General features: G+C 42.9%; 1 protein-coding gene across 1 annotated transcript in view; it reads left to right on the top strand.

The window, feature by feature from the left end:
- LOC123748477 (D(2) dopamine receptor) overlaps positions 1–16053 on the top strand; it is a 76157-nt gene that overhangs the window by 37293 nt on the left and 22811 nt on the right. The window contains exon 2 of the mRNA XM_069317635.1: positions 1834–2846. Coding sequence (XP_069173736.1) covers positions 1986–2846 — 861 coding nt within the window. The 5' untranslated portion in view covers positions 1834–1985. The remainder of the gene's footprint in view (positions 1–1833; positions 2847–16053) is intronic.

The following is a 16053-nucleotide window of genomic DNA, read 5'->3' as shown; positions in this document are numbered from 1 at the left end:
GTAAGTCAATGGTTGAACATCTTGAAGATATATATATTTCATATTTTGAACATATACATACATTAAATATGTTTATATGCTTAAATATATGGTTAATATCAGTGTATATATTTACATGGCTAACTAGAAGAGAGGAGTATCCGGCGGTGCCCGGGTCTCTCTCTCTCTCTCTCTCCCAATTCTCCCTTCATCCTATACCCTCCCTTCACCCCCCTTCCTTCCCTCTCTCTCCTTCCTAATATCCAACATCCTCCCTCTTCTTCCATCCATATCCCCCACAATTCCCTCCCCCCAACCCTCTCTTTGAGTGAAATATTGAATTCACGTAAATCATTTTCGAATGAAGAACTCTAGGGACTCGGCCAACCACATTTCACTGACTATTTTCAGGGGACGGGGGAGTGGTCACAATTTGTCCATCCCACCTTTGTAAACTTTGTAAATCCAGTATCCCAGACTATTGGAATGAAAAAAAATTACATCAGAAAGGACAAAAAAATCCATTGGCTTAAAATGTATTCTATCAAAATGAAAAAAAATTACATCAGAAAGGACAAAAAAATCCATTGGCTTAAAATGTATTCTATCAAAATGAAAAAAAATTATGGGAATAACTATCAGACGAAAAAATAATCGACAGAAAATAAACATTTCTTTATAAATTATATATTTATGGATTCTTAGCAGCAGGACATCCCAGCCGCAAAAAAATTAAAATTATAACATTTCCGGTCTAGTTAATTACTAACATACTTCCCTAAAAATATACCGGTACATTATTTTCAACATTTTCCACCCGGTTCTGCACAACACTGGCGGGAGGGTTATGTAAGCATGAAGTTAATAAAAGCTTAATTAACATTGTCTTTGAGCAACTATGTTATTTTGGTATGTGTAATTGTATCGCTGAGTTTATGCATATGTATTTGTTACATGTATCCAACCTCATTCTAAATGATTCAGGTAACTATGTGCGTATATGTAATACTGTGATTAAGTATATATGTGTGTTTCACTGGGTTTGCGTGCATGCGTAACTATATAAATGGTACACATGTGACTGCATAGCAATATGCTTGTGTGCGTCTGAGAAGTGCATATGTGTGTGTGGGGGGGGGGGGTGAAATGGGGGTAGGGGTTCAATACAGATGGCCTGAACAATCATTCCATAAAAATCCTGTTTTAATCCGATCCAAGTCCATTATCCTGGAACTCTTACACACCACAGTCCGGTATCCGGGCTCGATATCCCTTCCTCTTCATTCAAACTGCCTGATATCAGAGATCACAGTAACTAAACGTGACGTTGAATCACCGTCGAAGGCGTTGTTTCGGCGTTGAACTGGGGGGTTATACCTGGTTATCATCTCAATTCCTCCTGCCACAGAAATTCTCACCATCAAAGTACTTATCTCCCCATTTCAATGCACAAAATGTAATCTTTCAACTTATGAAGTCTTCCCAGATGCCAGGAATTTCCGTTGTTTCAGAGAGCCAGTGATTGGTGACCAAATTGCCTTGGTAAAGACCATGTCCAAACCACCCAATGGTATCTACAACGAATTAAAAAAAAAAAACTAATTTAAACAGATTGATAATATCTAATTCATAACTATTTTTAGTTTTCCAATTAGAAAACTAGATGGCATTCTGACTTTGTATATATATATATATATATATATATATATATATATATATATATATATATATATATATATATATATATATATATATATATATATATACATATATTCTTTTTATATTTATATATTATATTCCTATAGTTATCTTCTGGATATATATAACAAATTGTCATTTTCTCCTTTATTACAGCCAGAATGTCTGACGGAGTTGACGGCTTCCGAAGAGAGCTACGAAGAGAGTTGAAGAGGCTGTAGAGGCATGATAGAGGAGACTTGGTGAGGCGCAACGCTTCCTACAAGATGGCGCTCGAGCTGCCTTATCGAACTCAGACTCTGTAGTTGATGATGACTGCTGGAGAGCCTTCTCCATCTGCTGCAGAGGCGGCGCTACACGCGTGGCTCTCACTAGAGCCCCATCAGGTCACCCAGGCTTCGGAACCCGCGATATCCAGAGACGATGTTCGCCAGATATCTGGTGGAGGTGAGGGTGGAGGCGCAACTGTGGCCGAAACCGGGCCCTATTCTCTACTCTATCCTGAAGCAGATCAGGGAAAAGGGGTCAAGAATCTGACAGAGAATAGTGTGCATAGAATGCTAGGATTGGTGTACAGGGAAGCCACCGCTGGCTATTTCAGTGACTTGCGTAGTGTCAATAGAAGTGAAGATGCCACACATAGTGGTGAGAGGGAAGGGTCCAGCAACCAATCCGTGAGTGCCTACAACTTTACTTCGAGTAAAGACCTTAGTAGTTTGTTAAGCGAAGACGCGATGGATAACGCGACCAGCTCTGATGGGGACGGAGCTCGTAGCCACATCATCGGCGTCCTGATGGGCTCTGCATCACCCACAATAGATCAGGACGAGTCAACTGCCTCGAAAAATTCTTCGTCCATGATTAAAGAGGCTCTATCGTTTACGCTAGAAGCAGGAGAAGAGACGCTAGGTTCTCCGCAGGACCAGGGACTTCAGAGACTGATGGGGGGCTCTGATTGGCCCTATCTATCGGCCCTGACGCATAATCTGAGTTACCATCATCCCAGCGTCTCAGCTAACTTGGCGAACGTCACCCATGGCAGGGAGCCGCTCTTCGCAGACTATCCTCCACATCTCTTAGACTTCGCGGTGTTCTGCTGCGTTCTGTTCATCGTTCTGGGTGTCCCCGGTAACCTGATCACCATCATTGCCCTCGTCAAGTGTAAAAAGGTACGAACTGTAACCCCTCCAGGCCCCCACCAAACACACACCGAAACTACAACGTTGGTACAACGTTCGAGCAAGTTTTAACACCACCTAACCAGTTATAACAACCAATATAGCAAGTTGTAACAACGTTCTAATACGTCATAAACACGTTAAGCCAAGATGTAACAACTTTATTACAAGTTGTAACAAGCTGAAAATAGAGACAGTTTCGGTTTGTGTTTCCAGGGGGGAGATTACCGGTACTAAACCTTTTATTTTTTTCTCCAGTGATCTCTTAAATATATATATAAAATCCTCAGTCTTTGCAACTTCCTTGGCACGTGAGGTGCCAATTGCAACATTCATTCATCATATTACCACATGGATAAATATGCAAATTAATGCTCTGTGCTACATGTTTCTGCGTTTGTTTGTTGAATTATATCCGTTTTGATGTGGCTTAGCTCGTTCATGCCCGACCAAATGCTGGTGCCATCCGTATGAAGATCTTAAAATGATGTATTGAACCACTGTTTGGCTGAATGTGTAATGTTCTTGACAATTCTTAAGACGCATCCCGCCAAAAACACACCGAAACTACGACGTTGGTACAACGTTCGAACAAGTTTTAACACCTCCTAACCAGTTATAACAACCAATATAGCAAGTTGTAACAACGTTCTAATACGTCATAAACACGTTAAGCCAAGATGTAACAACTTTATTACAAGTTGTAACAAGCGGAAAATAGAGATAGTTTCGGTTTGTGTTTCCAGGGATAATGGTTAAGAATGACTATAAGCCTATTCAGATATATTTTAATCTTTTATCACTATTTACTTATTAGGTAAACTTAATATTAAGTAAAATTAGTATTAGTAAGTAAATTAGTAAAAGTAATATTAAGTAAATAATAAGTAAACTATATAGTTATATATTTATCACTATATTTTAATCACTATTTATATGCAATTCATGACCATTGCCCTACGAGGGGGCCTCGTAGCCTGGTGGATAGCGCGCAGGACTCGTAATTCTGTGGCGCGGGTTCGATTCCCGCACGAGGCAGAAACAAATGGGCAAAGTTTCTTTCACCCTGAATGCCCCTGTTACCTAGCAGTAAATAGGTACCTGGCAGTTAGTCAGCTGTCACGGGCTGCTTCCTGGGGGTGGAGACCTGGTCGAGGACCGGGCCGCGGGGACACTAAAGCCCCGAAATCATCGCAAGATAACCTCAAGATATATAAATATTGCTTTCCAAGATATATTTTTGCAAGTACTGTTCTTCCTGTTGCACGTTGCAATACTGTTTTTGTGAGGCAACTGCAACACTTTTTTATTTCTATTAATTTTTTAAGATGCATCTATGAATATTTTAAACTGTACCTGATGATTTTTTTCTCAAATGGTTGACATGTTCGGTCTTAGAGGCGATTTAAGGCAATCCTAGACTGGCGTATTCTACCTAACTTTCGTATTTTATAATGCATCTTCAAAAGGGTCTTCTGAAGATGTATTATTTATAATAATACATCTTCACCCTTCTGAAGCTGTATTATGAAATACGAAAGTACTTAAGGAAATTCCTGTTTCAATTCTTCCTCCATGGTCTGACACTGTCATATATATATATATATATATATATATATATATATATATATATATATATATATATATATATATATATATATATATATATATATATATATATAGTGTACACACTATATAAAGTCATATAGCACTTTGGAACATTATTTACATTAATTAACCAATAAGGAGAGTACAATGGGTATATGAGTTCATCCTAGAGATACACTCTACACCTTGTGCCACCAACTCTTATGAGGCGAACTCAGTAGATGACTGTGAGGAACTCATCTCACGCGATGAGTAAACATGAGTAATCTCCAGCTTAAAACATGAGAATTCCAGGCACACTTCACCTGTAATAAATTTTCATACATCCCCCTGGCCATAAATCCCATGTTAAATCCCTTCCTCGGAATGTCTTTGTGTGGGAATAACACACACACACACACACACACACACACACACACACACACACACACACACACACACACACACACACACACACACACACACACACACACAAATGTAGATATGACAGAGCCCAGTAGGCTCCGGAATCTGTACATCAGTTGATTGACGGTTGAGAGGCGGGACCAAAGAGCCAGAGCTCAACCCCCGCAAACACAACTAGGTGAGTACACACACACACACACACACACACACACACACACACACACACACACACACACACACACACACACACACACACACTCCGTATTATTATCCTATCCAACCTGAATCAGCAACTGAAAACGCGTCAACTTTAAATCCCACAAATCCTCTATCATTGAAAGGAGAAATCCGTCTACCACCACAACACTTGGAATGTTGTGGGATTACACAGCTGCTGCCAATAGCTTACTGCAGTAAGGTATTCCTTGAACTATGTCGCTGTAAGTTATTGCTTGAACAGGTGAGAGAATCCAAAGCTTACTCACACTCATGACTCCACAGACTCACAGATGACTCATACTTATGGCTCCACAGACTACCAGGTGACTCACACTCATGGCTCCTCAGATTCACAACTTACTCACACTCATGGCTCCTCAGATTCACAGCTTACTCACACTCATGGCTCCTCAGATTCACAGCTTACTCACACTCATGGCTCCTCAGATTCACAGCTTACTCACACTCATGGCTCCACAGATTCACAGCTTACACTCATGGCTCCACAGATTCACAGCTTACTCACACTCATGGCTCCTCAGATTCACAGCTTACTCACACTCATGGCTCCACAGATTCACCGCTTCCACTTTTCGTGTTTCTTCAATGAGTACAAAACATTAGAAACTTGCTGAAACATACAATTACTCTGCCCAGATATATGCCAATGACCTATAAAACCCTTCTGTGATCAATTAGTTTCCTGGAATACACTTAAAGCTGATTCTTCGCTTCACTACATTATTGATCACAAGATGGTCAGTACAGCTTGGTCACAGTGGTCATCACAAGCACTCTGATGGTCTTAGATCACCTCATGCCAACACCTGTAGGGCAATCTCGACTCGCCAATCTTTTTCCTACCAACTAATCCTCAGAATCTGCTAGTCGAAGCACCGACCGATCCCCAACACATCAGATTATGAGGAAATCCACAGCCGCCCGTGATAAGGATTCGAACCTATGCACTAGGGTGTTCCCAAATACACGATCTAAATGCCTATACGCCACAACATGGCCAAAAGAATAGCAACCTACTGCACTTCGATAAGGATTCGAACCTACGCACTAGGGTGTTCCCAAATACACGATCTAAATGCCTATACGCCACGACATGGTCAAAAGAATAGCAACCTACTGCACTGACGAGGATCCTGAGGAGGCTTCAACTGAATCCAAACCTTGGTTTCACTCAATTTTCCCTCCATGCACTCAGGCTCTGACGTCCAGTATCTGGACGACAAATACTCCAGAGTAATGTCCAGATTTCTCTGGATATCAGACTATGATCGTCCAATCCATGGCCGACCCCCTAAAACATCTTCAGAGCTTTCTAATGTAACTACGACCCATCACAAAGACGCATTCATCAACTTTATTTTGAATATTGTATAACAATATGCAGGCGATGAGTCACAATAACGTGGCTGAAGTATGATGACCAGACCACACACTAGAAATTGAAGAGACGACGACGTTTCGGTCCGTCCTGGACCATTCTCAAGTCGATTGATCATTCTCAAGTCAAGTCACAATCGACTTGAGAATGGTCCAGGACGGACCGAAACGTCGTCGTCCCTTCACCTTCTAGTGTGTGGTCTGGTCATCATACTGTATAAGAACATATATAAATTACATTTATATAGAACACATCCTAACAATCTGTCCTAAAGCTGCTTGCCCTTATAATATATATTTATAATGTAATGTATGCTACATATGTTGTCTCGTGTCACGGTCAACAAAAACACCTGCAGCGTTAATAATAAAACACCTGAACGGATTCCTTATAATTACGTAACACTGATGTTAAATTTTGTAACTTATAAATATTAAATATGAGGTCTGATGTAGCATTAAAAAATGTAATCGGTGAAATGTGCAAATTTAGACGTTATGTCTCATGCTTGATTCTCACTGTCTTGTGTGGCAGTGAATATGTCCTGTGTGGCAGTGGATATGAGCAGCACCTCACTGTCTTGTGTGGCAGTGAATATGAGTAGCACCTCACTGTCTTGTGTGGCAATGAATATGTCCTGTGTGGCAGTGGATATGAGCAGCATCTTCACTGTCTTGTGTGGCAGTGAATATGAGTAGCACCTCACTGTCTTGTGTGGCAGTGAATATGAGTAGCGTCCTCACTGTCTTGTGTGGCAGTGAATATGAGTAGCACCTCACTGTCTTGTGTGGCAGTGAATATGAGCAGCATTCTCACTGTCTTGTGTGGCAGTGAAAATGAGAAGCATACTCACTGTCCTGTGTGGCAGTGAAAATGAGCAGCATCTTCACTGTCTTGTGTGGCAGTGAATATGAGCAGCACCCCACTGTCTTGTGTGGCAGTGAATATGAGTAGCGTCCTCACTGTCTTGTGTGGCAGTGAATATGAGCAGCATCCTCACTTTGTGGCAGTGAATATGAGCAGCATTCTCACTGTCCTGTGTGGCAGTGAATATGAGCAGCATTCTCACTGTCCTGTGTGGCAGTGAATATGAGCAGCATTCTCACTGCAATAAGACCTGACTGAATTACCCAGAATTGGCAAAAGATTTCTTGAATTTTCCCAGTAAATATACTAAGAACATAACTATTTCTAACCATTCAAGTTATATTTAGTGATGAATGAATTACTTAGTATACCTAGCGACTTATGCTTGAGATGAGTTGGCGTAAATACGCCTTCCCAAGAATTGTCCAATTCCCAAACTATGACTTGGCGTCTGTTTATGTCTCACAGGATAAACAGAATTTCGAGGGCCTCACAGTCAAAGTGTCACCAAGGTGAGTGGTTGGAATAGCGCTGACAGGTAGTTTGGTTACCTGTCAACGCTGGTACCTCACACTGTCATCATGCATCGTCATCTGTCTCTAATGATATTCGCTGTCCCAACACATACCTGTCAATTTCCATCACGACAGAGAGTGGATATTGGTTCAGTATTGAGGACGCCTCGTGTAAATATGAGATTCCGTCACTCATTCTTGGTACATAGCCTCTATATAAAGCTTCTCTGCGGAAAGAGGAAAATTTGGCGAAGACGGTCAATAGCACTTGCCAGGGACACCGTCAAGGGAGCGCTGACTTGTACCAGTGGTCAAGGAACTGACCAAAAAGACCAGCCAAGTATTTTCATCTCAGACATTGCAAGTGACAGGCTTCCAACCTGCGGCTCTCTACTCAGCACGTCCGTTTCTCACCTCGTAGTGAACTATCCAACACTTTTTCACCTTTGGAACACCTTTGGAAACCACAGACTGAGATGGAACACCTTTGGAAACCACAGACTGAGATGGAACACCTTTGGAAACCACAGACTGAGATGGAACACCGTTGGAAACCACAGACTGAGATGGAACACCTTTGGAAACCACAGACTGAGATGGAACACCGTTGGAAACCACAGACTGAGATGGAACACCTTTGGAAACCACAGACTGAGATGGAACACCTTTGGAAACCACAGACTGAGATGGAACACTTTGGAAACCACAGACTGAGATGGAACACCTTTGGAAACCACAGACTGAGATGGAGCACCTTTGGAAACCACAGACTGAGATGGAACACCTTTGGAAACCACAGACTGAGATGGAACACCTTTGGAAACCACAGACTGAGATGGAACACCTTTGGAAACCACAGACTGAGATGGAACACCTTTGGAAACCACAGACTGAGATGGAACACCTTTGGAAACCACAGACTGAGATGGAACACCTTTGGAAACCACAGATTGAGATGGAACACCGTTGGAAACCACAGACTGAGATGGAACACCTTTGGAAACACCTGTTAGCTAGCTTTCTCTAGCTAGCCAGGAGAATTAATTGCAGAACATGGCATGAAAGGAGGAACGTGAGGTTTCCATAAACAGGAAAAGGGGAGAGGTAATTGAGACATATGTGAAGAGAGAGAAAAGGGTGAGAAGCAATTGAGATTGATGTGCAGGTAGGGAGGTGAGATGTTTGTAGAAGAGAAGGAAGGAGGGGAAGAAGAAAGCATCCGCTGATCTTATTACTGAACGTGCTTAGCGGGCCAGGGAGCCGGTCGGCCGAGCGGACAGCACGCTGGACTTGTGATCCTGTGGTTCTGAATTTGATCCCAGGCGCCGGCGAGAAACAATGGGCAGAGTTTCTTTCATCCTATGCCCCCTGTTACCTAGCAGTAAAATAGGTACCTGGGTGTTAGTCAGCTGTCACGGGCTGCTTCCTGGGGGTGGAGGCCTGGTCAAGGACCGGGCCGCAGGGATACTAAACCCCCGAAATCATCTCAAGATAACCTCAAGATAGGGGATGAAACTGAGTATACACTGACTCTGATCAAATAATTTAAGAGGAGAGAGGCTAATAGCACTCTGTGGGCTGGTATAGTTATATTGATGTATATAGGACAGAGAGTGTGATTGAGTGAAGCAGGAGGGCCGAGTGACGCCACTCGTGTGCGTATACGCAGTAATCATCACCGGTAGCATCATTGATGTACACCTGGGCATGTCACTCACCTCTAAGTCTGGCCGAGAAGCTTGACAGTAATGAACTTTGAAAAGTTTCTAGCGGTTCCTATGTTGACACTCCTCTGCCCCTGGCACTTTAACTTTTACAGCTGTGAATATATGCGAGGCGAAGATGGCGGCGTCCCCGGCCTGATATTTTAACCTAACCTACTCAGGGGGACTTGACAAAGGACTTTTACAAACCGTGACTAGAGATTAACTCAATTGGCGTTAAGACAGATCGAAAATCTTTGAGTAGGAAGCAGGAGCTGTTAGCAGTGAGGGGAACGAGCAGCACATATTCCGGTGAGGGTAACAATTATGTCAAACCTGTTGACGTTGGCTGCCATATCTGGTGATGTAGGGGAGAGGGGAAGGGTGTAGGGGAGAGGGGAAGGGTGTAGGAGAGAGGGGAAGGGTGTAGGGGAGAGGGGAAGGGTGTAGGAGAGAGGGGAAGGGTGTAAGGGAGAGGGGAAGGGTGTAGGGGAGAGGGGAAGGGTGTAGGGGAGAGGGGAAGGGTGTAGGGGAGAGGGGAAGGCTGTAGGGGAGAGGGGAAGGCTGTAGGGGAGAGGGGAAGGGTGTAGGGGAGAGGGGAAGGGTGTAGGGGAGAGTGGAAGGGTGTAGGGGACAGGGGAAGGCTGTAGGGGAGAGGGGAAGGGTGTAGGGGGTGGTTTAAGGGGGTGGTAAAGAGGAAGAGGGGAAGGTGGATTGCGTTTTGGCTCCAATATATCAGGCAAAGTAACATCAGGCAGCCTGACAAGCAACTTCGTTACCACATGTGTGGTCTCCCAGTCATCTTAGAAGCCAGCATCACCCCTCCATACCCCCTCACGCCTCCAGTCTGACCTAATTCAATGCTGCAGCCAACTGCCAATTCCAATAACAAGGTAACAGACACGTGTGAACCCAGATTAAAAACATACCACCTCCCCCCTGCCCCCCACGGAGTCTTTAAGATGTCTGCACGTCTCTTAAGATGGGATAAATCAATACTGGCATGCATGCCAGACACGTATTAGACCAGTTGCCATGGCTGGTACCTTCAGCTTACCTGTAACAATAACCAACACCTTGCAATTCCTCACTTTTGCAGTGCTAATATTAGGGGATTTTAGTTCATGTTTAACAGGGGACTGGTGTCAATTTTTCTCATAATAACTGTCTGACGCAATACTCCAATACCTACCACAATCCAACACCTGTCCGGATTCAACACCTGCCAGGGTCCAACACCTGCCAGGGTCCAGCAATTTCCTCGCCTTCCCCCACTCTTTGCCTTCGTAAGGTTTCCTATCACCTCTACACATTTAGTCCCTCGGGTTGCAGTCTAGCTGCGGCTTGGGTGACCTGTCAGCGTGCGTGGGAGGGGGACGGTGGGAGAGATGGGAGCACTGGGAGGTGTGGCGTGGGTGAGTGGGAGGGATGGGAAGGAATGCCAGAGTGTGGGAAGGGGGGACACAATAATTCCCCCACTATTCTTTACCTTATTTCTCATGTTAGGGTAAAGTTTACCTTGGTCTAACCCTATTTAAAAACTTCTTACTCGTTAGATCCCATTTTTGTTGGTCTCATTTTTGTAGATTTCTTTGAAATTGTTAGATGCTTCAGTTTTGAGCTTCGAAGAATCGATTAAGCCGGTCTGCTATGGGTATATCCGGCCCCCTTCGTGTGGATATACCCCCCGTATATTCAACCGAACGTACCACAGCGTAGAGACCAACTTCAGATAGAGAATGCAAGCGTAGCCACCTCTGCGATACGGAGGATAAGAGGTCATTGGTAAGGAGCCACTGGGTCACTCATAATGAGGCACTAGGTCACTCATAGGCTGACAGAAGGTCACTCGAAAACCGACAGACACCCACGAAGAGTGACAGACACTCAAGTGTAGACAGTAGCAGTTCAAAAAGACGGTGTAACTGCAATTAGTGAGAAACCTTCACAGGATGGAAACCTTCACATATCTCTCATGGGGATATGAAACCTACCATCCCTACTTCTCATTCCATTTTGCCGAAGCGTTTGGGCAAAATCCACACCTGAGGTGGATACAACGTGCTAGCAGTGGCTCCTAATAAGAAGCACTCACTCTAAATTAATCTCCACTGATTAATCCAGCTCAATCTCAAGGGATTATTAGTTATAATTCAGCATTGCATTCACATTATCTTCAATCATCTTGATGGCAAGCTCCACGACTCTTGGCTCAATAAAAAGCTTTGACGAGACTCGAACGAGGGACTTGTTCATTTTCGAAATTGATCACTATTTTGGGCTTATTAGGCCTATCAACAACGGGAGGTTATTAGCTGCCCACCAAACTAGTTAACAGACCATCAGTAAGTCCATTTTAGTTTATATTCAATAAACTCTCAGATTTTATACACTGAGAACTGTGGATAGACTCATCGGGGTACAACCTGCTTGATCAATTGTTGTACCATTTTCATCAATAGTTGTACCATTTTGATCAATAGTTGTACCATTTTGATCAATAGTTTCAATATTTTGATCAATAGTTTCAATATTTTGATCAATAGTTGTACCATTCTGATCAATAGTTGTACCATTTTGATCAATAATTGCAACATTTTGATCACCAGTTGCATCATTTTAATCAATAGTTGATCAACAGCTAAAGTTTATTATTAAAGTTTATTATTATTATTTATACAACAATTATTTCTTTAAAATGTTTATCTTAAACAGATAAAAGATTAAAATTATATATCCCTAATCGTTAAAATGATTTGTAATGAGAAGAGACTTGACTCCTTATTAGAAAAGATCAAATAACAGCTTAATATTCTCTCACGTTGAATAATAAAGCAAATATTTAATTCTAGGTAATAAAAAATGATTATATATTATATGATGTATTTATGTTAATAATTCTAAGTTTTATATATTTATTGTTTATTAGACAAGTGTCATTTAATGCTGAATTCAGAGAGATAGCCATTGTTTAATATATAGTGTTATCTTGTGTCACTTGTATCTATATGTTGTATGTGGTTTGTTGTAATGAGTTGGTATAGTTATTGGGTTGGTTAAGTATCTGCAGTTAGCACTGTATGCTCGCGTGTATGTACGCTAACCACCTGCGCTCGCACACACACGCACACACACACACACACACACACACACACACACACACACACACACACACACACACACACACACACACACACACATTCCTGCCCAATAGTTTCAGGAACCTGTACACCTGTTGATTGACGGTTGAGAGGCGGGACCAAAGAGCCAGAGCTCAACCCCCGCAAGCACAACTAGGTGAGTACACACACACACACAGGGAATAAAATCCTTTAAATCCTAGTTTACAAATGGAGTAAAATTCATATAGTGATGTAGAAACACAGACAGGTGTTGAAGACTGCAGGCGGATCTACACGTTATCCAGTGTAAACGAACTACACATATCTTTTAGATCTAGATTTAGCAAAACACTCAGATTTAGATCTGAGGAAACTCACCTCCGTTGAAACTTTGAGAGCCAAAAAATAGAGGAAATGCGAATCAAGGAGAATTAACTAACAATATACAAGACATTAATGGGATTTGACAGAGATGAAAGAGAGAATATTCAGACTGATAATAGTAGGAATATAAATACATAGATGAGATAGAGAGCAGAGGGAACGTGTGGACGTTGGAAACACAGGAGGATAATAGTTTATCCAGCTTAAGAGCCTCAAGCAAACGAGGGGATCGTCGAAAGCAACTTTCAACAAGCAGCTTGCAAAAAGTGGCAACTACGACGAACAGAATGATTGGAAGTCATGGCATTAGAAGATCGTGAGACAGACAAGCATGCAGGACCTACGGAGCTATTTCTCTGTAACCACACACACACACACACACACGCACACACACACACACACACACACACAGTTTTTAAGCCCGAGAGCCCTGCAGGTGGTGACCAACACATCACTAAAGTATACCTTTAAGCATCATATATTCCTCGACTCATCATTTTTGTCTCTTAACCAAACGACAAAACTCTCAGACGCGAGGTGCCTCATTTTTCTCGTTATGGAAGCGGTGTGAGGCAAGGAGGTAGGCACGAGAAGAGAGGAAGATCAGTGAGGAAAAACAGGACACGATAAGGAAGTTGGGATGAAATTATGAGGAGGGAGGGAGATGGTAGGTTATAAGGAACATGGGAAAGGGATAAGCATCTAAAACCGTCTCCACTCTCTCTCTGTCTCCCTTTCTCTGTCTCCACTCTCTCTGTCACCACTCTCTCTGTCACCACTCTCTCTGTCACCACTCTCTCTGTCACCACTCTGTCTCGTCTCTCTGCGTCTCCACTCACTCTCTGACTCAAAGTTATTCGTGCCTTAACCCAGGTTGAGTTTCAAGGGCTTCCCTAAAGCCAAAGATATACACTATAACCCTAATACTTCACGCTGTCAACAGCTGGAAGAATTAGCAAATTTAGTGAGAGTAAATTATGTCAACACAAGCGGCTCTTTGTAAAATTATAAACGTGTATCCTTTAATAATCGGTTTTTTCCCCAGATGCAAATAAATAACTTTTGAAATTATTGATCCAAGCAATTTTTCCTATGATAGATGTTAACTTAATTCATCTATAGCTCATCTTCAAAACCGGGACCACGTTGGAAAACGTCCATGATACTGGATCGGTGCTTGGGACTAATGGTTTTTAAGTATGCAAAATAAGGTCAATGCCCAGTTGTTTTAGATTCAGCTACTCGGAACAAAAAGTTGGAAGCAGCACGGGCTATGGTGAGCCCGTAATGAACTTACCTGGCGCAGGAGCGTGACTGTAACTTGGTCAATGATCGATTGATTGATTGATTAAGCCACCCAAGAGATGACACGGGCATGAATAGCTGTAAAGGTCAATGATCACATTCACTCCAAACATCTACGGACTACTCATGCCCGTGCCACCTCTTGTGGTGGCTTAATCTTCATCAATCAACCAATCAATCTGTGTCTTGAGTTTTAATCGCTTGTGGCTTGTACAGAAGGCTTGGGGAACGTGTGAACGCTGGAAAATGAACGAAAGTCAGGTGTATGTATGAAGCTTGATTACGTGCAGCATGAGGACACGGGAGACATCTCCTGTCACGCAGGGTGCAGTCGCACCTCCACAGATCTCCAGTATCATCTACTGATACTGGTAATGGCTCAAAAGGGCCACCACTTACGGGCTATTCATGCCCGTGCCACCTCTTGGGTGGCTTAATCTTCATCAATCAATCAATCGAACGAACTTTCACTCAGCTATGGTCGAGGTTTCAGCAACAGTGTGAGCGCTGATGTTCAGCAAAAACCAGCGTCAGTTTCAGACAGATGCATGCGTGTGTGCAGAGGTTGACACTCTAATAATGCTGTTTGGCGAGGCAGTGATATGCGTTCGTCCGCCTCAGTAAACAAAGCAGGTTCGTGTGGACACGCAAAGCAATTTACAATAAACTAACTCGACACCTCAGGCAAGTCAGCTGTGAGATAACGGGAATGTGCAGCGCCGTTTGCTGTTAACTTACTGTTCGCTACTCAACGGTTGAGAGAGATCTGTGGCTGAACTTTGTGGTAATTAAGCCTGAGACGTGAACTTTAGTTCTCCTGCAGCATTCCTGATTGTTCTGAACAGCCTATAATCCACACTGATTGTCAGAAGTTGTTTGGCAACTAATGTGTGACACTAGTTTAACTCTTTAGTGTGTAGCTGCTAGCTGGAGTTTAGTGCACAATATCTGACAGGAATTGTTGTTCATTGCCCTAATTCAACTAACTTTCTCCATCTGTGTTATCAGTTCCTGGTGTGTTAAGGCGAATATTTCATTTCAAAATTAAGCCATATATTGACCAGACCACACACACTAGAAGGTGAAGGGACGACGACGTTTCGGTCCGTCCTGGACCATTCTCATTCTTGATCGACTTGAGAATGGTCCAGGACGGACCGAAACGTCGTCGTCCCTTCACCTTCTAGTGTGTGGTCTAGTCAACATACTTTAGCCACGTTATTGTGACTGTTTAAGCCAAATACACTGATTCGGATCCAATCAGCCAAATACACTGATTCAGATCTTTTTGAACTGGAAAACATCGAAATGATAGACATTAAGTTCCAAAAACAAATGTTTGGATAATGAAATACTTAACGAGAAGCTTGTACCGCTTCAACCCCTTGTCGACCACAGTACATCTTTCCAATTCCAGAAACCATTACGGCCTTACCAAATTGTGTCAGGCCCCCACCATTCCCCAACCTGTGTTAAACAGAACCCGGTCTAACCAAGTTATTCTCTGCCCCCTCCACCGGTGTTAACCAGAACCCGGTCTAACCAAGTTATTCTCTGCCCCCTCCACCGGTGTTAAACAGAACCCGGTCTAACCAAGTTATTCTCTGCCCTCTCCACCGGTGTTAACCAAATCAAGGCCTTACCAAGACCAAACTATACCACCTTCTCCAC

This window comes from Procambarus clarkii, chromosome 88 (assembly GCF_040958095.1).
Source record: "Procambarus clarkii isolate CNS0578487 chromosome 88, FALCON_Pclarkii_2.0, whole genome shotgun sequence".
Classification (NCBI taxonomy): Eukaryota; Metazoa; Arthropoda; class Malacostraca; order Decapoda; family Cambaridae; genus Procambarus; species Procambarus clarkii.
This window is presented reverse-complemented; position numbering and strand designations above follow the sequence as displayed.